The 22,750-nt window shown below is 44.5% G+C and overlaps 1 protein-coding gene across 28 annotated transcripts in view; it reads right to left on the bottom strand.

The window, feature by feature from the left end:
- The window catches only part of MAGI1 (membrane associated guanylate kinase, WW and PDZ domain containing 1), a 342,732-nt gene that overhangs the window by 282,469 nt on the left and 37,513 nt on the right, over nucleotides 1-22,750 (bottom strand). The window contains exon 1 of one of the 28 annotated variants that reach the window (XM_065075493.1): nucleotides 12,101-12,870. The exons of the other annotated variants lie outside the window; for them this stretch is intronic. Within the exon in view, the coding sequence (XP_064931565.1) occupies nucleotides 12,101-12,215 (115 nt within the window). The 5' untranslated portion in view covers nucleotides 12,216-12,870. Of the gene's footprint in view, nucleotides 1-12,100; nucleotides 12,871-22,750 lie in introns of those variants that run through there. 28 annotated transcript variants of the gene reach the window in all.

Genomic DNA, 22,750 nt, shown 5'->3' with positions numbered 1-22,750 from the left:
ATTAGCAAAAAAGAATAAATCACTATAAAAAGCAAACAGAAAGGAACTTTCAAGTGCATTAATAAAAAAACTTGGCTTCATATTTGCTGTTGTTACTGATGCAATATGTTCACCCATTTCTCTATGGCATATGAAACTCAACTCAGTATGAAAACAAATCACTGAAAGTCCTGGCAGATTAGTAAACGTCAGATCAAATTAGACCTCCTCCTAGACTATGCAGGGACTGTACAAATTTATCAGAATCTCCCAGAATCTTTCCTCTCTTGACATGAATACGTCAGAACAGCCTACAGACAAAAGGCAGTAAGATCAGAAGACTAAAACTGCACAGTTTTGGAAGGCTGTTTATTGTTAGGCTTTGTTTTACTGTTAAATGCATTTACAGATAAATAGTTTTGGAGATGGATAATGGCACAGGAGATGGCACACAGCAAGAGAAAGCAGCTTCATCTTCACAAAGGCTCTCCCTGGAAGACACTGCAGAGCCGAGCAGCTCAAGTCCCAGGCCTGAAAACCTCCGCTGTGGTGTGCAAACACAGCAGGGAGGTTTCAGATCACTTGCAGAAACTAGAGATTGCTGAGCACTATACCAGGAATGCATCCCTGGAGCTTTGCTGTTGGAAGAAACTATGCAGAGAAGGTAAAGTCTCTGTGCTCCAGCAGCATTGCTTCAAGAGAGGAAGGGAGACGGAGAGGATCTGCATAACAAAGGACATAACTAGGAAAGACAAATGAGACAAGCCAGAGTCTTCCCTGAACCACGTTGGCTCTGTCACCATCAGTCAAGCATGGAGCGCAAGTTGGGAGAACAGCACCAGCAGAGGAACAGCTGAGCACCCTGACCATAGTCCAGGGATCCTCACAGAGAAACCAGTCCATGCCCAACTCTGGTGCCTTTGTCACCCACAGACTATCACAAAGATGCTGCTGGGACAACATGTAGGGCACAGGCAGCAAATGACAGCAGTAAGTATTTCTGGGACAGCATAATGCCTTCAAAACTCAGCAGCGCTCCTGGCAGTAAGGCTTGGACGTGAAAAATACATCAGCCCTTTCTCTCTGATAGAGAAAAACAACTTCCCTGCCCAAGGCAAGAGGCAGGCAAGGCAACAGCAGCACTAAGCCAGGCTCAGCACCCATCGCCCACCCCTCTCCCCAGCACCCTGGCACCGCACCCCACACCGCAGCAGCTCAAGCACCCACAGCAAATTTTCCAGCATCTGCAGCTCTTTCAGAAGGATTTACGACTCTGGTTCTCCTCACCTCAGAGCACCCATTAGACATTCGCTCGCATTGCCCCGGTCCCACAGCGTTGCAGAGGATGCTGCCTTGACAAGCTCGACTTGCAAACATTTTCTATGCATTTAGGAGCGCTCTCCTGCAGCCTCAGTTAGAGCTATAAATGCCAGCCTTCTCCTTTCTCATCAGTCACCAGGGAATTGTTTGCATTGCCTGACAAGATGATTGGGGGTGGGGGGACTCTAATATTTATCACCAGTCCTTCAAAGCAAAGAACAAAACCTACCCAACCACTCCCACCGTGGCCCCTTGGCTATCTGCAGCACATGCAGGTGTAGGCAATAAGGGAGAACAAGTTAAGGCTGAGTTCAGTAAGGTATTCAAGCCTATGCTTAGCTCTGGGAATTGCAGGTTTTCCCAATTTCATCAGCCCTGCCCTGAGCCACAAGCAAGAGGAGGCTTTGAATTTAGGAGTTCACCAAACACATCCAGAGTGATCCTTGCTGGGACAACCTGTGCTGTGGGAGCCCTCCAAATACGGACTTCCTCCATTTACATTGCATTGTATCAGAAGTTAATGACTCAAAACTACATAAAGTGCTTTTAAAAAGCATAGTACAACTAGTTCCAAAAAACAAGGAAGTATCCAACAACCTGATTTCTCATTAAGAAAATACAATTATAAACAAGAATCTAGTTATTTGCAACAGATACCAGAGCACACGCTGTTTATAAAAACAATTGTTATGTTTCTGTAAGGAAGGATCATCTTGTGCTTTTTATTTAAGGAACACAATGGTAAACAGCAAAGAACCATTACAGCACGGAAAGCAACACTGCTTGGAGGGTTACTTTGCCTTTTCAAAGGGAAATCAGGAGCATAACACTGTTTTATTGTTATTCTTTTAAAATACACAAGTGAACAATATGTTGCTTAAAAACAATTTCTTGTAAACAACTTTAATAGTAAAAGCAAACAATACCTTAAAAATTAATTTATATCCTGAAAAATCAAGTTATTATTTTGGCTTGTTGAAGTGAAATAGAATAAACTACTCCATTTATTAGAGCTCAAATCATTTAGGAACTATAACCACAATGATCTTTAAATAAAGACCATGATGAGGAAACAGAACCATAACATAAATATTTAGGCTTTCACAGCAGCAAAGAACACACATAACTTGCTAGCTACAGGGGGAGAGGGTTCGAGCGCCGCCCTTTCCGGCAGCCACCCAGCACCAACCAGGTAAGAATTTCAGAGAAGCAAGAAATTCAAGAGGAATTTTTTTTTTTTTTAATAAAAAAAATTACCTGACAGCTTTTCTTGGTAAGACTTGCAGCTTGCAAAATTCATTTCTAAAATTATAGGCTAGAGCCAAAGCTGATACTGGCACTGAGCATGCAGATTGTGCCACAAGCCAGGATGACCGACGGGCAACCCTGCCCCAACAACCAGCAGCCCAGGAACTTAATCAGAAACAAACTAAATGAACCCGAGCTCTCAAGATGGCTCCGAAGGATGGGCTGGGGAGAGGGAGCAAACAAAGAGCCTCCACAGAGGCCACTCAGGGGATGCACCTGGAGAAACTCCTTTCAGACTCATTCACTCCTACTTGAACCTCTTCCTTATCTCTTAGAAGACAAAACCTGCCCTGGGATTCAGTTTTGCCACGCAAGCCCGTGCTCAGCACTCCTTACCTGCCCTCTTCTCTCACTCACTCCGTTTTGGGATCTCCAGACGGACGTACAGACAAACTGCTGGCAGAGGGTGTGATCACAAGCACTCCTCTGCTTCGTACCTGGGCGCGGGACACTGAGCATGCTCCCGGTTCCTCCCTGGCCAGGTTGCAGGGAGGGGAAAAAAAAAGCTTCCCTGAAAGCAGATTAGAGATGTCCCAGCTGCGGATGAGCTTTATCTTGGATCCCTTTCAAAGCATTTCAACTCAAAAGGGGATAAAGCAGCGAGCAAATTGCACTCAGCCGTAGCCTGTTTTAGCAACTGACTCTAACTCATACAACAAAAGGAAAACACAGAAGATCTGGGTGCCATTTCAGGTGTTGGCAAAACACACCTGCATGTCTGGCTGTGCCTCAGTTTCCCATCTATAAGGAGCAGCTGTGAAGGTCTGGCTTATTCCTTCTTTTGCTTGCCTTTCTTGTGACACATTTGGATAATATACAGCCTTTTACAAGGCATTTTTACAATACCTAAGACAACAGGGCCTCAACCTCTTTTATAGCTGCTAAATAGTATCACATTGCTTGCATCACTGTAAACCCAGAACTTCAGCAAATAAGGAACAGCTCCCAGGTGACTGTCAAAAAAATTCTCCTCCAGTATCCAAACAGTACTGCAAATATAACCAAAGCTGCTGGAGCTGAGACACGAAATCCTATAGATCAGAAAGGGAAATGGGCAGAAGGATGAGAAGAGCAGGCTGCTTTCCCTCAGCTGGAAGTGCACATTTGGTTCGGGGAGCACTGCTTCCCCAAAGTCAAAGGATGCCAGAAGTCTTGCACCAGAATCTGATCCAATTTCCATATAGCTTCCTCATGTCACCTGCACTCTAGCATGAAAACCTACTCTTGGCCAGATGGCCACTGCTCTCCCAGTCAGAGATCTTGCTCTGCCAATTTCACAGCAGGATCCCAATGACAGGTCCATGTCACACCGCAGGTGAAAATCCTAAGTCAGCCAACTTCTTATAAATGTACTATTTATGCAGGACGTCAGTGCCAATCTGGCCAGACATCTGGGATGGGGACCAAGTCTCCAGCGGGTGTCCACGGGGTGGCTGGCATCCCCACCAGCTGGCTGGGCAGAGCTGGCACACTGGCTTGCATGTCCAGCTACAGAAATATTTGCTCTTTACCATATCTTCCTTGTAAATGATGCTACTTCCCCAGGTCTTCCCAAATCTGCAAATAAGCCCTTTTGATTAAGTTGGGACTGGGCAAGTACAGAAGCAGCCCAGTCACACTGAGGGTAGACAACAGAAAGGTGGTGTTCTCAATACCCTGATCTTGGGAGCCCAAACAGAAGCCATCGGCACCAGCACAGGTAACACAGATGGGATTCTGCCCTCTCCTTTCATCAGGTCTCCCCTGGTACTCACAAGAGCCATGATATGAGGCTGGTTCCTTTTACTTTGAAGTTTAACACAAGTCAAACTCTCCTAAAAGCAAATTGGGCCACAGCAGGTTGATCTGGAGGCTGATGGAGCTGAGTGGTGGAGATGAGGGTCACCCCTGAGCAGAAGCCAGACACCTCTCCCAGGGGCTGAGTCACTGTCACCATGGGGCATTGCTGGGCAGGGATGGGGACAGAGGCGATGGAAGGCCAACCCACCCCATGCTCGTGGACTCAAGATCTCTGCGCTTGATAAAGCGAGCACCCTCCTTTTGAGCACACATCTTGCCAGGCATGACTTTTCAGACTGTTAAGAGTTTAAAATAAAAATAAAATAAAATAAAGTAAAATAAAAATAAAATAAAATAAAAATAGAGCCAGGCTCTCTTTATTGTAAGATCATATGTTGATACATGTGAGGGCCTTTCTTCATAAGCTCTTATTTTCCATGACTTGTAGTTTTCTTCAAAAACAAAACCATGGCACAGCTCGGGGCCACCTGACAGGACGGCCCATGATGTGATGACCATGAGGCCACCCAGAGCTGAGCACCTGAGCCAGGAAAATGCAAAGCTCCCAGGTACCCCGACTGGCAGAGGTGTACAGTGCATCTCCAGGTACCCTCATTTACAGCGTTGACATCAGCAACTTACCGAAGAGCAAAATCTGTGTTTTGTCAAAGTAGTTACCTGCGGTTCTCTAGGATTTTGCCTTTAAAAAGTCAATCATCGCAGTGAACAAAGTTCTATCAAGTGCAGCAGAAAATAAACTTAAAAATAAAAATGCATGCACTTGTACTAGAAGCTTCAAAAAAGCCATGCTGTTCAGCACGCCAGACTTAGCAATATACCCAGTCCCAATACACTCAGTTCTGAGCAAATACAGCACTGAACATCTCTTTAACGACTTCAGAGCTGCCAAGACTGATGATTTTCACACATATCTGATGGCTTTCTAAAAAAACTCAGCTCCTGGAGTCATGCAATAAAGTAGAAATATGCACTTTACATTAAAAAACTGGAAAAATCTTAAAGCTAAAAGACCATTTACCAGACCAGTTACCATTGCTATAAATCTTAGGGGAAGCAGGCACCAAATAAGCTAAAAGAAGCAAAAAGCGCTTTTTTTATCTTACCTCACAACTTACATGAGCATTTAAATTGTTGGGTTTTTCCCACCCACCCAGAAATTTATGCTGTGAGTAATTCTGAGCAGTGAATAAATTCAAGGAAATGATGGGCTTTCTGCCACTACTTCAACAATATGAAACAGGGTGACACGCACAGAATAAATTTCCAATTATTCCTTTAGTTCTTCCTGTCACCACAAAGTGCTCTGTCTTTAAAATAATAAAATAGGAAATTAAACACAATCTGGAGAACTGTAAATGCACAGAAAAAAAGGATCCATGTTCCCCTGGAAGAACTTCTCCCCCAAGGCCTAATATTTCCATCAGGCTTCCAGGCTTGATCCCCCAGTCTGAGGAAAAACTCCCACTGAAAACCAATGCAGCGTTGCCTCCTGGTGCCTGCTAAATCTGAGCCACCCCATTTTGGGGGCCTGCCCCATAGGAGGGCAGCTAAGAGCTTCTCACAGCTCAGGCTGAATTTGCCACCCTCCTGCACCAGCTTGACCCAAGTTCTCTGAGCCCTGGGGAATCTGCAGGAAAAGACCAAAGCTCCTCCATCATCTCCTGATCCACATTCGAGCCACCTCCAGTGCTGCAGGAGAGTCTCAGAGAGGCAGTTTGGAAATCTCCTCTTCCTCACGGCGACAGGACCGCCGAGCTGTCCGCTACCCCAGTTTGCCGATTCTCCAGCAACAGCCGGATTCTTCCCACAGCAGAAGGTGGCTCCGAGCGCTCCGTGTCCTCACATCAACTCTTCACCCTCTGTCTCATTAAGACGTTCCCCCCCACTGCTCCCTCCTTGTAGTTAACCTCCGCGAGCACTAATGGGCTCCTTTGCAAATCCGGTGAACATTCGGTAGAGCTCAGCATGCTTGAAATGCTGCTATTCTCACACATATAAAGGAAAGCAAGTTTTATTCTAAATAGAAGTGGCAGGTTCTAATTTTAGACTATATAATTTGACTGCTAGGCACAACAAAAACTACCTATATCCCATGTAGGCAAACAGTCTGTTATAACAGCATCTCAATGTGGAATTTCAAATAAAGGCAACCAACTTTTGTGTTACACGGAGAGTGCACAGGTTCCCTTTGCTGCTAATCCCTTCCTTCTGGGGCTCGCTCCCCAGAATCTCAGTTGTATATTTTATGGATGAAATTCTGCTCCCTCCACTAACGACATCAACCAGTTGCCATGAGCAAGAATTGCATTAAATTATTTCATCCACAGCCAGACTGCCCGTAGGGGCAAGTGCAAGGGAGTGGACAGAGAGGAGGCAGCCAGGGACCAGAACCCCATGTGATCCTAAACCCATACAGGGCTTCTCAGCTGCTTTTAAAAAATATTTACAGTCTTCTTTATACACGCATACATGTATTTATATATGCATATACATATGCATACAATCATATACTCACAACCCCATAAAATGCAGTTCTAAATCACACATACTCTCACTGCAGTGAATAGTTAGTGTCTTGTGCACATGTCACCAACAAACTCAGCAAAGCTCCCACAGCCCCACACACATGGTTGTGGCCAGTGGGCTCCTGCAGTGCCCAGGGGCAGCTGCTGCTCCGCTCCCCAGGCAGGATCTGGACCTGCTGCACACCACATTGAACCTTTTCCTTGCTGAAATGCAGGAAATCAAAGCTTTCCACTTCCAGGCAATGGATGCCAGTCTGAACCAAACACAACCTCACTCCAGTGGGAAACATCCTCACGGCATGGATCCGGAGCATGATGCACACAGCTTTAAAGGCTTTATTTTTCAACCTGCTGAACTGCTAGAATATGTTTAGCTGTTAGACATGGACCCCAGATCCCTAATCCTGCCCTCAGCAGCTGTTACATTTGCTGTGGTATTTACAGCAGATGTTATGGGTCCATGAGAAGGTAAAAAAATTGAGACTTCCAAAACTGGGGCTGGCAGAAGGTGAAGCAGAGCCCAACCCCTGCACCCAGCTGCAGCCAGGCTCGGACAATCTGCTGCGGATGCAGCACCAACACATGCAGTAAAGAGACACGTCACAATTTACAGGAGCTTAAGAAAATTTCAAGTGTTACCACGGTGGCATTAAATAGCTGTTAGCTTCCTGTGAGTCAAGCAGCAGAAGCTGAAATTCAGTGTTTAAAAGATGATTAAATATAAGTGACTTAAATTATACATTTCAGTTGCTGGAACTGACACCATTTAACACACCATCTATTCTCCGTTTCCTCTGACACTGATTACTATCCACTAAAAGATGAGTGTTTTCTTAGAGCCACTCAAGTACCAAAATAGGAATTTATAAATTGGAGACAATTAAAAGGGTTTGCATTACAAATAGAGTAAAAAATTAAGTGTTCTCAGGCGGCCCACGGAACGTAAAGAGTCAAAATGGACATTTTATACCTGAAAACCTGCCTGTTTTCTAGCAAGGCTGCCAACTGAGGCTCAAGAAGTTTGGAGCTATTTTACAGTGGATTCACAAATATTTGTTTGCTGAGCTGGTGGACAACCCAAAACAGACTCGGGACCTGTCATTAATTGTCTCACATGGACCTCTGTAAGCCAAAGCCCTATTAAACTGACACAAATAAATTGCCTAATTCTCCTTGATAAATACACAGAGAAACTTGCAAGACATCACCTTTCAGATTTCAAAGAAAAGGAGCTGTATGATTTTCTTGGCTAACAATGACAGCACTTTACTAGGAGCAAGGAAAGGGGGCACAAGGTATCACTCAAAGCCATGAGAACTCTCCCCATCCACCCAGAGCACCCACAGCCCCTCCCAGAGGCCAGTTCAGTCCACCCCAGTTCCTGATAGACCAGCAGCTCCTTGCAACCGTGGCCACACTACAACCTTGCGGTCAGATACCACAACGCAGAGCATCTGGGCATTTGCCTTTACCTCAGACAGAAATTGTGCTGGTGGCGTGAGCAGCAGGCACCTAGCCTGTAAACTTCAAAGCAAACCATTTGAGACCATTTATGCTCCTAAAATGGCTTGGAAGGAAGTTTTGTTCTTAATTTAGCCTACAGGACCAGACAATATCCATGAAGAGTCAGGGGGATTTTCCAGCTTGAGAACAAGCTCTTACCCAGCATTTATAACACACACACTTAAAGCACTCTGCAAAAGTCACCAACTCCTTTCCTTAAGTAGGGAAGCTGAGGCACAAGTCTGTCTCTCTTGGGCAGTCCTAGGACAAGCCACCCCTTGCCCTGGGCTGCCAGCGACCAAGGTCATGGTGCTTTCCTTGCACCTTGCCCGTGTCCCATTTAGCAGAAATGTGAAGTATTTGAACAACTTCTGCTCGCCTTCGGGCTGAAACACGAAGCCCCTGTGTGCTTCTTGGGCTTTAGCTGTCTCGAGAGACAACTGATAGAACAAGGCATTAGAACTGGTTGCTTTAGTGATCTTGACATGCAAAGCTTTGATGCATAGCAAAACATTATCCTGGACCAAAAATAAACCTAGCAAGTGATGGTGGAAGTGCTTCAGCATCCTGGGGTGATGGCTCGGGGAGCTAGGCCTGGAGTTACAACTTTATCCCCATTTGACACAGCAGAAAAAACTGAGGCATGGCAAAGAAAAGCAACTTGCTGCTGTGCTGAGACAGTGAGAGCCAAGTCCCTTAAAATCCTTCCTGCGTTATGGTCTCGTCCCAGTGACAATGCACGTGAAGGGATTAACACCTGCCAGTATGACAGCAGATGATGGAATTGTGCATGGGCACCTCAGTAACTTTGAAAAACGTCCTTCTAACACGATTTTCCCCCCTTCCCTGAAATTCGCACATCTAAAAAAAAGTAGTATCAAAAGTAAGATTGAGATTAATTAAGCACAGAGATCTCAGGGAGGAGACTCCAATGAATCTTTTCAATTGAGCAAGGACCCTTACAAAAATGACAGGACAAATAGTAGCGGGGGGTGGAAACACCATAAAATAATAGTTTTTAAAAAGCCTAATTCTGAATCTTCACTGTTGGGTCGCTTTCTCCTGCACTCACAGAGCACCATAGACTCAAAACAGGAGAAGCAGCTCTGAGAGCAGAGCTCAGAGGAGCGCTGTGGCTGCAACCATAAGACAGAGGGAGAGAGGAGGCAATGCAAACAGCAGCAAATATAAACAGTGATTCATGACACACAGTAAATAAACAGCAATGTAACAGTTTTTACAACTATAATTCAAACCAAAATAAACAAGAATGACAGTCCAGCACAAGGAAAGGAAACATGACAGTGATGGTGGGAGGGGACTCCATCACATTCACATCTGTTGCTCTTACAACATCCTAAATGAGCAGCTTCAGAAAGAAACAGAGAGAGAGAGGGATGGAAAAAATGTATGGGACAGCAGCAATTTCTTGTGATCTACATCTGTGCTTGAAGTTTTCATGGCTGCACTGAGAGTAGAATTTATATCCCAAAGCCACATAACAGCCTACAACACTGCTACCGGTTTTGACCCCCAGTCCCTGAAAGCACCTCTAAGCAACAGAATTTAAAAGTTCAACTTGGTGGGTTAATGAGTGAAATAGGCTTTGTGTGGTGGGTGGATGGACAAAAGGCAACAGAGAGGGGGAAGAAATCACACCATCCATGAGAGGGACTGGTTTAACTGCTCTGCAAATCCTCCAGTTAAGCAGATTCACAATTTTTTTTTATTGTTGCTTCATTACCCTCCTAGTGAGAAACTCTTCCCCAATACACACCTTGAATATGGTTTTCAGACAAACAAAGGTATTTTCCCCCAGTGGGTACTAAAATGTGATCACCATCCTTTTTACAGAAAAGGTATCGCCTACATTCAGGCTTATATTTCCAAATACAATTCCTTCAGCTTTCCCTCTCTGGTCTCATTTGTCGAGCCTCCCGTCTGTGCAGTTCATCTCCAGACTTGCAAGCGTGACTGTTTCCCTCCTGCTTTGCATTGCCCAGCACCCCTCAGCACAGCAAGAAGCAATTATCAGCCTTGTCTTACGCACAAAGCTTCTGTAATGATGACTCGGAGAGAGATTCGACTCCTTTCCTCAAACCTCAGGATGCTGTTGACATGTTTGAGCTGGTCATCCACAACACCCACATACCACACTGCCTGCTTGCATTTGGTCACTTGGCTCCTGTTCCCTCCAGAGCCACCACCACACACCCCTCTTCTGTACACCTCATCATGGTGGCATCTGATTGTTTTTGCTGGTTACCAAGACAGTCATCAAGCTCTGCTCACATCAAAAATGCTTGGTCACATCAGCAGCCCCTCTCATGCACTAACCAGTTATTCCATTAAAGAGAGAAGCTGGACAGATTTACCCCATCCTTCTCCTCTCTGCTGTTCACAAACGGCTCTGGAACTTTTTTGTGGAAGTGGGCTCAGATTCTCTGATCCTTCATTTTCTCCCTCTCATTGAAGGTCTGGAGTGGGCTTTGCTCTTCCCTCCCTCCACATACCGCAGGGAACATTGTCTGCAATCACCAGAGGCTCAGAGCTTGACAAGACCAGTACTCTAGAATAACTTCACCAAACTGAGATCCCATGAGCATTGGATAATCTCTTCTTTCTCTATTCACATCCCCTTACCTCCCCCATTTACAAAAGCTACACACCTGTGTATGCAATTAGCATTACAGTTTTGTGAGGACTGAAGCAGAGGAAGCACAGAGCACGTCCGCCTCTTGTGACCCCTCATCTCTCCAGCCTTGCTCTGCTTCTCTGTGGCCTTTCTCACACATTCCACTTTTTTTGCAAGAACTTCACCCAATTTGAAAGCCTTTAAATAAGTAATTTTTCCACTAGAGGGCACAAAGACAATTTCTCCTAAATGGTAACTGATCTTAGAAGGACTAATAAAATAATTACTAGCATTCCACCGCAAGTATCTCAAATGCCAAGAAATGAACACTTAATAAATTGAGATGTAGTTCCTGCTCTCCGGGTACTACAACACCAAATGCCTCTAACATGTAGAGATTGAAAACACAAAAATCTAAAAGTGACACTGTTCTAACTAGATCTCCTATACAACACTAAACACTTCATCTAGCGATTTCTACACTGCCCGCAATATCTTGTTGGGCACAGACACAGTATGAACGCAGCACTAGAGACAGGAGATCCATCCTAGTAGTTTCTAAGTTGAATTTATCCAAATTCAGTTTCAAGTCGCTGAACTTTTTTACGCTTTCGTTTCCTATATCAAAATAATTTCTCTACTAGCAAAAATCTTGTTTGCAGACACTTTTACATCATGATAAGTCACCTCCTGACCCATCTTGGGTAAACTAAAGAGATTTTAGCCTTTAAGGCTCTTCTATACAAGCCAGCTTTTCCAGCTTTAACTTGTCTTGTAAAGTACAGGCTGAATCTATAACCATGATGCCTTAACCAGTTCCTCACCAAGCAATGGTGTTGGTCTATAAGAAACATATAAACTCAACAAGAAAGCAATTAAGTCAAACATCTTCTTACACAAACCCAATGAGCGGGATGATGGCAATAACTTCAGAGCATTATGTGCCTGAAAGCACCATGGCCATCAGGGTTCAGCTGCCTCTGCAACCCCACCAAAACCTTCAGGTCCAGCAAGCCTTGCAAAAACCTACCTTGCAGACTTCTGTAATCCTGGCAGCTCGCTCTTTGGTGGCCCAGGCGATGTGCAAGCACTTGGTAGCCCACTCGTGTGCGGGTGCCCACACGCACACCCACGCTCCCCTCCATGCCCGATCCTTCTCGGATGCACACTCACTTCTCCAGCTTTGCTGAGCTTTGCTTTCTGCCTACCGCTGCCTGTGGATTCCCACTAACTGGAAGGTTTGGCTTGAACGAAGCCAGCCCAGAAACTTTTGCTAATGGAAGAAGAGAGACAATAGCGATACGCAGGTGCTTCCTCCCATTTAAAGTGTTTACTTGTGCAGCTTAACACAGTGACGTTGTTGTGAATTAGATCTGCATGCTGGTTTACAGAGTTCAAAAGGTAGCACATAACAAAAGGAACCCCAAAATACTGCTTATTAAATGAAACACTGCAGATTAAGGGGTTTTTTTTTGCCTTTCCTTTTAAACTCCGCTTCCTTTGCCTATGCCAAGTAAGAGGGTTTTTGCAACCATTAATTAAGTTAGTTTCAAATGGGTAATGATACATACCATATCAAAGCAAAACAAAAATCCTAACACAAATGCAACGATTTATCAGTATATTTCCACTGTCTATGCAGCAGCTCCTTGTGGCATGGAAAGGACAACTGTCAGCTACCAGTGAAGGCTGAACTCCAGACCATTATAACTGCACACACTCCAAGAAAAACCAAAAAGATCATGAGAGAAGGTAGGGTATAGCTAAGCCACAACACAGAGCTGAGGAAAACATCAGTCCAAAATGAGGAACAAAGGCCTATTTGTTTTATGAGATAAAGCAAACAATTCAGCTGTATTACACAGTAAAACATTTGGCCTAAGACCGAAACAGGGAAAGGAAGGGGAAAAAAAAAAAAGGCAGCATCTGATTCTAATTTTGTTTTTCTAAGCTTACATTACATGAATCAAGATGTTTACTAGTGGTGCCAGGCACTCAAATCCATGATTGGACCTTGTACATAGGAAGTATCAGATGTACTGAACATCTTGCAGTTCCCTCTACAGCCAGTGAAGGCTCAAATATACTCAGTACTTTAGAGTAAAATAATACCAGGAAAAGTATCTTCACAAATCTTGTTGCTGTTATCTAAATAAATTCAGAAATCCAACTGTAAAGACACCGATTTGTAAAAATCTCAGTTCTTCCACAGCACCACTTTCTTACTGTTCAAGAAGTTTAAAATAAAATATCCTCATAATTAAGATCCTGCAACTTAAGTCTGCGCCACATTTTCAGGTAAAACTACGCCACAGAACACCAGACGTGCTGAAACCAATAGCACACAGACTCTCATTCGAACCCATTCTCTTAATGTCAAAATAAAAAGAACTGAGTCCTTAAATCCTGCTGTGTTATTTTGCCCATTCCTCCCAGTTGCCACTATTTCGCATGTGTTTTCCCTCAATTTTCCTTCTTGGTGGGAACACACTGAATAGAATTCAGTACTTTGCTCTCTGCTATTGTCTTCTGTGAGATCTGGTGGGATGACTGCTCGGAGTATGTCAGATCCAGACTCCTTCCATTCTCTATTATCATTGAAACTAGAAATCTCAACTAAAATCCCCCTCTCCATTGCTCCATCATAGGCATGTACTGCAAGGTAAGTGGCAAGTGCTGCTTTCACTGATGCAATTGACAGTAATTCAATTACTTCAAATCAGCAGGTTAATAATTTTAGAATTGCCTTCTTCATGTAGCTCAGCAATCCTGTGTCCAGCTTACTGGACTTTGTGAAGAACATCAGCAGATGTGTGCTAAAAACAGCTGCAGCAATTCCTGAACCCAACCATTGACTAACAGTTTGGACCAAACCCATCTTACCTGTGCTGAAATGGTCTGTCAGCACTCTCACCCCCACACACACTCGCCTCATTTGAAACAGTATTAGTTAACAGTAGATGGGCTTCAAAACCTCCTAAATGAACACACCTGTTCTGCAAACAAGTTTGTGGCAAGAAAAGGCTAAATGAGCATCTACAGTCATCTCAAAGTTACCCACAAAACCAAAACCAAGGCATTGTGTGCACTGTGCCCTCAGGTATATACTCCAGCCCAGGGTAGCTGCTAGGACATCTCTGCCCCAAATTGCTCAGCATCACCATGTGCAACCCACCCCAAATTGCTCCACCAGCCCTTCCAGCAGCCCTGCAGAGGGGGCCAGGGACCTTGTGAGTTGGCAGGCAGGAAGACAGTGCTCCTATGTCTCTTTTATTGTTAGTTTTAGTCTTGCTGGACACAAGCAACCTGTGTGTTCTATCTTTATGGCTCTCATTCTACTGCTGCATGCAGTTCCTAAAGGGACATAACATGTCACTGCTTTAGAGAAGATTCAACTGAAAACCATTTTAATGCACGTTCACCTAAAGAGAACATTAGAAAGTAAACAGGTGAAAGTAACTTAATTTACCAGCAGTGGCTTATGAACACTTACAGAATCACTGAATCACAGAATGGTTGGGGTTGGAAGATCATCTAGTCCAAGCCACCTGCTAAAGCAGGTTCACCTAGAGCAGTTCACACAGGAATACATGCTTAGAAATGCACAGAAATACTGAGATTTATTACACACTGCCCTGGGCAGGTAGGAGGACAGCTAGAGGAGTGAGGAATTTCTGGCTGTAAAATGTCTTAAATGTCAAAACCTTTACAAGATCTGTTACTTGTATTCGCTTCGAGGCTGAATGAAGGGGGGCAGCCAGGGGCACAAGCCATTGCCAAGGAACCCAGACATCCTCTGGGACAGAAATGCAAGCCCAGGTCTCAGTCCCACTGGGACAGCCAGAGGGCTGCAGGAAAGCTGCCCCCTCCCAGTGCCGCTGCTGAGCACCACGTGCCAGAGCATTAAGCCCTTAACAGTTCAGTGGGAAGATGGGATCAGGTGGAACAAATTGGGAAGAACATCAGGAAAAGCTTTTCCATAGTTCTAAGTATGACAAAGAGAGGGTAAGTCCTGCTTTACAAATAACAGCTACAAGAAAATACCTCTGTGGGGAAACACACTTCTGCAAAACCCTGAACTCGTTTTTGTTCCAACTGACTGAGAATAGAAGAAACAATTCACCTCCAAAGGACCGCGGCCTGAAACACCTGAATCCTGCAAGCAGCAATGCACACAAGTTGGAAGCAAACACAACTGGAGCTGGCAAGAAGAACAAATTAAAGGTTTTCATTGTGGCAAATGAGGCTTTCAAATACAACAGCAGTAACAGGATGTTCAAAACTTTGTTGCATTACTTTTATGATTCCTCTCGGCAGCATGCAACAAAACAAGTCTGAGCTGTAATCAATTTCTTACAGCCTTGTATAAACATTATAGGAATTCTGTCCTCTGTAATACTTCTTGCTCTCAAGGCTGCAATAAATAAATCAATTACAACCCCATTGCTGCTTTGTCTCCTATCTCTCCATCTCAAGTCACTGCTTTTATTTCTTTTAGGATACCAGTGTAACCACTTTCAGCTTCAACAAACAGTTTAAACATATACTGTTGCTAAACTCTAGGCAGAGTGAAACATTTTACCTTCACAGGGGAGGAGCGAGAAAGAAAAGCTATTTTCCACTGTTAACACCACCTTCCGTTCATCTGCAATCCTTCTCCAGTATCAGGGAAGGGAACTCTGATAGCAAATCTCTCAACCAACAATTTGGAGATAATTGGGCCTGGAAAGTCCAGAAGATGGTAGTCATTATAGTAACATTTTCAGCTATGTAACAGGCACCCTGGCCACGGACACATCAACCACTAAGGATTCAAACACTGGCCCTTGTATATAAAATATTTAGCTAGCAAGCCACCTTCTCCAGTGTCACCTCACTACTCAAGGACAGTGTTGTGGTTGCAACTTATGAAGGCAGGAGAGGACCAGGATGCTCAGCTCCAGGAGAGGCACATGCCAGTGAATACCTATCCTTTGAAGGTAGAGAGACCTCCTGAGAGATAAATCACTCCCCTCCAAGACCTCACTTCAGCCTGTCCTCACACCCTGCCCAAAGCACCTCATGCAGCAGATACAGGCATAACTATCATGCTGGATCCCAAGCTGTAGGGACATCTGAGTTGCCAGGGCACATTTCAGGGTCAGGACTCAAGACAAAACCTGAACTGGGCCCATAACCATTCAGAGGGTTCAAACATAGCTGTGTGTCACTTAGGCACTGAACTGTCTTGTTTCAAGGCAATGGCTTCATTTTATCTATGAAGAAAGGCCATAGTTTGCCAGACCACAGGTACACCTACTCCCAAGTCCTGCCCCGAGGAACAGCAGCAGTGACTGCTTCAGGAGGGATCCCAGAAGAAGGCAAGGGCATGGTGGTACCTTCCCAGAGAGCATCGCACCTGGCAGAGGCCATGACACAAGGACCACCCAAGACAGAAGAGTTGTCTTGGTATAGCCCTGGTTGGTTTTCTCCCAATCATTCTCTCCCTCTGTTTCATCCAGAGAATGGCAAATTCACACCACCAGTATGATAAGGCACCAGGGAAGGTGGGGGATGGGGGAGGAAAAGAGACACCTGAGCCAGCTTCAAAGGTTTTGCATCCTTTGAACACTTCACTCATACATAATGGAAAGGGCTATATGTTTGGACTACAAGAAAGTAATTTTTTTTCCCACTACCAGACCCATCATGTGAGGGATGCTGTAATATGATATCTTTGGGGGAGGTTTGCAAACATGGAGAATTTACTGAGAAGTAAAGTAAACTACTACTGACAGCGAGTGGGCCAGAGCCCAGATCCCTGAAAAGTTCTGACAATGGGAGGACTCCGAAAAAATAAGCCAAACTTGACCCAACACCAGGGGAGGCCAAGAGGAACACGTGCATGTATTTTATTTCACACTAACCTCCATTTGACCAAGTTATGCAAATAAATCTCTGCTTGTCCTATGTACACTTCGAGAAACTGAAGGAGAATTTGGAAGGCTTCACGATATAGCCAGACCTGCTGGTCACTGCAATGCGACTGAAATCAAGGGCTTCAAGAAATGAAATATGAAGCAGGCAAGAATGGCACATGCATCCCATAAAACAAGGGAAACTGCATCAAAAAAAGTAATCCAAACTTAGAAGTCCAAAAAGGAAAAGAAGTACTTAGGGATTCCATATGTGATCACTATCACTTCAGTTCCTTGTGGGCAGAGAAGCAGTATCTGGTCCCCACAGAATATATCCCAGAGCAGCGAGAGACACAGGAGCAACACATCCCTACAGCCAGAGAATCAACGCAACATGGACCAGCTACACCTGCCACTGTAGGAGCACAGCAGGGTCCTGCAGCCTTTATGGCTTGGGAAAGCACCGAGCACACACTCTGCACAAATGTAGGGCTTTTGCCTGATAAAAAGAACAAACCAAGATGTATATATGATGCCTGGACTGCCCTCAGTGCAGGAGGGATCTGGCATGCCCTGTTTTAAGGCATCACACATCCTGCAGTGCTGGCAGCTCTGTGTTGCTGTACTGCAGAGGCTCCCCAGGGGCAGGGATCCACCTTCGCTAACGGATTTCCACCATCTCCCACACTTGATTCCCCTAAGGCTCCATTCCCAAAGCTATTCAGAAATGCTGCCATGAAGATGGTACACTTAAACCTGATTTCAGCTTCCCCTTGCTTAAATCAGTGTAGCTCAGACATTCACTTACCACTAAACGCTGCAGCGCTAGGTCAGCTGAACTATGCCAATATTAAAGTGAGCTCAATGTAAACCCTATACTTTTCTAATTGACTTAGTTAAACAGCAGCTTTTTTCCAATATAGGCAATACATAGAACAATTACATGAAGACTCCCTAGATTAACACAGTAACTGCAATATGGGCTTGTGAAGGGATGTAATTCAGCGTAGGGCAGGAGTGGAAGTCAAACCTCTAAATCCTTACACACATCAGCTTCAAACAACCAGCTTCTACAGCTGAGAACAGCAACCATCCCACATCCCCTGCAACATTGAGGGCAGAGCGATGCGTTGTGCAGCTGTCCCTGAGCAGCAGAGATGATCCAGCCAAACGCACGCTCCCTGGGGCTGGTCAGAAGAAATGCAACACAAGACAAGTGAAAAATAAAGAAAACTTAAGGTGTTTTCCCCCTTGGAGGCTCACCTGGTCCTACCACCTCTCCTGCACGTCCTGCCCATGGCGGAAGATGCTGCCCATAGAGATAGCCAGGGCTTGACCTGAGCTTCCCATGGGAAGGTTCAGCTCAGGCCTCTGCAGCACAAGAAGCTGCGAACCAGCAATGCAGAGGAGAGGGAGTCACTGCTTGAATGCACTGATCCATACAGACAGCAAGAGGCAGGGGAAGGAAAAAAAAAATATGCACTAAAAATTCTTTTGACAGGGTGAAAAATGAAAGCAAAGTGAAACACAGCTCAATCTGTCAAAACAAAATCACAGCAAGCTCACTGAAAAGAAAAAAACCACACAGCTCAACTTGCATTTTCTAGTAGGCAATAACTGGTACATTTGCTTTCTTGAAGATAAGCAGGTGAGTTAAGTTTGCCAGACAACACTGAGCAGATTTGAAAGGTAATCACATCAGAAGCACAAATGATCAAATTTTGCAGGGGCTCTAAACACAAACAGGGACATTAAGGACTTGCTTGCTTCCACCTTGCAATTCACAAGACTCTCAAAGAAGTTTTTGCAGTTGCACTGTTGGGCTGATGGATGGAATCCAAAGTGCCTGATCAAGACAAGTTTTGCCCTTGCCCTCTGAGCTTGCCATTCACAGAAGAGTAGAGATGATGCTCTTAGTAGCAAATGAGTCACAAATTGGCACAGCAAAAGATCCCATACACTGCATTTTTGGTCAGGGTGGTAAAGGTCAACCTAATATTCAGAGTACAGAGAACCCATTAACCTGGTAAGAGAGTCCTAACAATGTTTCCCTGAGGGTATTTGGAATGGTGAGGCAGCTTGTAATTAGCTTAGGTGGGCCAACCTAATTATTCATGGCCTGAGGAAGCATCTCTCGATGCAAGAGGGGTGCAAGAAATATATATAGTTCTTTCCTGATAAGCTCGTTAGAAGCTTACAGAGATGAATGACCACATCGTTTGACTGTTTTCTTGTAACCTGGAGATGCAGGCAGTAATGAGCGAGACAGAACAAAGGAAGGGGCTGCATGGGGCTCTAAGTGGTGAAAAAATAAAATTAAAAAAGAAAAAAATAAAATAAAAACACAAAAACCAACACAGCCTTCTGTTACACTACAATGTGAAACTGCAATTTGCTAGCTTCATTTTGAAATGGACAATTACACGCATGCCCATTTTATATAACTGCGTGAGCAAGCATTTCCATAAAACCCATTTTAACAAGGCCTCAGGCACTAAAAATAGCAAATAATATGGGGGAAACGGTTAATGTGCAACACCCCATACATACTCATAACTGCATTCACACATTAAAAACTTACAACCATTCTTCCAATAAATCATCATTAAAAAAATTTCTAATTTCCTAATGTTTCCATTCCAGCAGACCTTTGCCTGCTCATACCTTTCCATTAGCTATAACAGGGCTGCAGGTGCACACAGAAATCAGACTGGGATCTGGCACAAGAGACATGGGAAGAAAAAGATTTTCTTAAAACATTTCCTCTTTCTGTTTCTCATTGATTTTTTTCAGAGCATCTTCTAACATGTCTAAGTCTCCTCAGTGCATGCAGCTTTTTAAATTGCATCTGCATTGTTTTAACCTCTCCTCTTCATCACTCTACTGGTTGCGTATTTTTGCGAAGGCTGAAATTCTACTACTTTTGGTTTACAAATTCTCTGTCTTCTCCCTTGAGGTTTCCCCTTTCATTAGAAATTAACTCTTCTGGGTTATAGATCATCCTTCTCTAGGCCAAGTGCCTGGTGTCATGTACCCTTATTCCTACAACACCCTTACACAAAGTTGAGAAGAACAAGCAACCCTTGGCGCCAGCAGGTTAGGGCCACTTCATTTAGGCAAATATTTACATACGTGGGTGTCATATTTCATAATCAAATATTTATAAGTGTGGGCTAAATGTTAAGGAACTCTACCACACTGACTTTGGTTTCATCACTGATTTTCAGAGGACACTAGAGAAGATTCCCAGCAACATCTGAGACAACCGTTTCTATGAAAGGGGTGGAGAGAATACGAAATTTAAGCCATGGCTACCATTCCTGCCTTCTATCTCAAACTCATTCAAGTGCGAGTTCATATATTTCAGTAGATGAAAATACTGAAGTCATTAGGATCTGGTAAAGGAAGAAAAGAACACTTATGCAGATATCCAGCAGTGTAATTCAAACTTCAACATCACTTTTTATTAATTTTCACAAAGCCTAATAAAGCAGCAGCCAGAAGTACCAAGTGGCTCTAATGAGTGTCCCACTGTCGAGCTTCAGTCAGCTGGGTACCCATACAGGACAAACATGTCTCCTCCTTGGCCAGGGCTGGGGAATGTCCATCAGCAGGTTGTGAATTCCCTGCTTTGGGAGCAGAGAGCAGCTCAGCTGGCTGAGGAGAATCAATCCTGCCAGACAGACTGTGTGCGTGCAACATTTGGACATTTCTGATTTAACTTTGCCTGAACAGAAACAAGAGGGAATTTATAGAGACTCCCATTCCTCATCACCTCCTCTGTTTTTGTATAGGGAAAAGTAGTTTGAAGGTGCAAAGCAAAAAACATTATTTGCTATCTTCCATTATGATCGGAGAAAGTCTAATAATTTTTTTCAGTATTTTTGAAAGGCTCCTAGTTATGCAGCTCCTTATTGTGTTCATTTAAATGTGCTCTGCACGGTGTCCCAATTAGCATGATTTATCTACAGGCAGTTAAGTCACATGAAAGAGACTTGGAGACTTCCAGCTCCAACCAGAGCAAACACGTACAGCACACATGTAAAGGCATTTAGGCAGGTCTCCAGTTTAGCTGTATTTTTCACCATTAAACCAAAAAAAAAGCCCTTATAGACTTGGTTTGATCAAAGTTGCTGCTAGAGCCTGCACTGATGTGCCCTATACCAGGTCAGGAGGTACCTTTGCAGGCACGTATGTATGCTGTACAAGAACACTCACGCTGACTCAAAGATGAGCCCTGGACTATCTCAGCGACAATCTCTTCCCATCTCCTTTTGTGGGGCGTGACAGGGTGAGTACCACCACCACCACCCCCATGAGAGGGCCCATACGTCTATCCCTCTGCACGATGCCCTCCCCAACCTCACAACAGACTCTTGGTCCCCCTGCGAGCCCTCTCCCTGCCAGGGATCCATGCTGTGAACACCCCAAATGGGGTGTTCACCCCAGAGATGGCTCCTCACAAGGACCACATGCCAAAATATCACCACGGTGGCTACCCAGCAAGTCATGGTGTCTCACCATGCAGACATCTGAGGACACACTGGACACAGCAGCACAGGAGTGGAACTGAGCTGATGCCCACACATGCTCCAGAAGGGCACTTCTCAACTGCCAAATAATAAAGTCAAGAAACAGCAATAAACGCTGTCATAGCTTTATCACCTGTTGGGACACAATTTCCAAAGAAACATTCATCTAGAAAAAACACCGAATCCTCTCCATCTTCCAATTTCTCTGAAGATAAAGTGGGAATAATATCACCAACCAGCACAACAGTTCATGCTACACATTGTGAGTGCAAGTCCACGGTCTGTGAGATGCAGAGCACAGTTTCATTTTCAATCAAACCCGGTCCCACATTGCAATTTTGGTGCCACATTATTTGTACTTTTTAATCTATTAAAACCCCAAAACATTCTCCCAAACCAACCTAGTCTTGCAAAATAGTTGTTACATCTGAGAAGACAGGAAAATAAAAGTCTTTGATAAATACACAGAAATTTCCTCACCCTTTTGTAAAGGGTAACTGGAAATGACCTGCACTTTCACAGGGTAAAATCTGGGAACTGCCACCCCAGCGGTAAATGCCATGACAAACCCTGCTTCCTTCCCTATCTGTAGCTAATAAAAGGCAAAACACTACAGAAATTAGTCACCTCCAACTTCCACTCTCAGCAAAAACCTTAGCAAGGAGCATATTTTCAATGATACCACCCCCCTCAAAAGCATTTACAGAAACAGATGTTTTTTAATTACAAAACAGAACAATTCATGCCCTGGGGGCTCACCAGCCTGCCAGGGGAGAAGAGCAGTTGCTCAAACTTCTCCTGAGCCCAAGGAAGAACATTTCCACACCTGGCTGCCTGCCTGGCATTCAGGGTTTGCAGCCCCTGCTCGCAGCCCAGTGCCGAGTCGGGTCCCTGCTTGAGGAGACCCACACGCTTCTCCTTGGTCCCTTCTGAGCCGTCCAGCCCACAGGTCATTCCCCAGGAGCACCAGGAACTCTGCATCTTCCCTCTCCCTGAATGCACAGCCATGTCACGGCAAGCAAGCTCTCCTCTTTATCTCATGCCTTGGCTTCAAAACCTTGTGTTTCTCTGCTGATCACTTTCCTCCTGTCAATATGCTTATTTCTGGACAGCACTAACTTTTGGCATTTAACATATTCAAATACCGCATGTGTCCTTTTCACCACCACATCTGCACCCAGGAGCCAAGGTGGTCTCTGTTTTGCCCCTCTGGTGCTGCCCTCCTGCTTTAACAGAGCTGGTTGTTACATA

This window comes from Columba livia, chromosome 10, assembly GCF_036013475.1.
Source record: "Columba livia isolate bColLiv1 breed racing homer chromosome 10, bColLiv1.pat.W.v2, whole genome shotgun sequence".
In the NCBI taxonomy this organism is placed as follows: Eukaryota; Metazoa; Chordata; class Aves; order Columbiformes; family Columbidae; genus Columba; species Columba livia.
The sequence above is the reverse complement of the archived record's forward strand: the minus strand, read 5'-3'. Positions and strand labels throughout refer to the sequence as shown.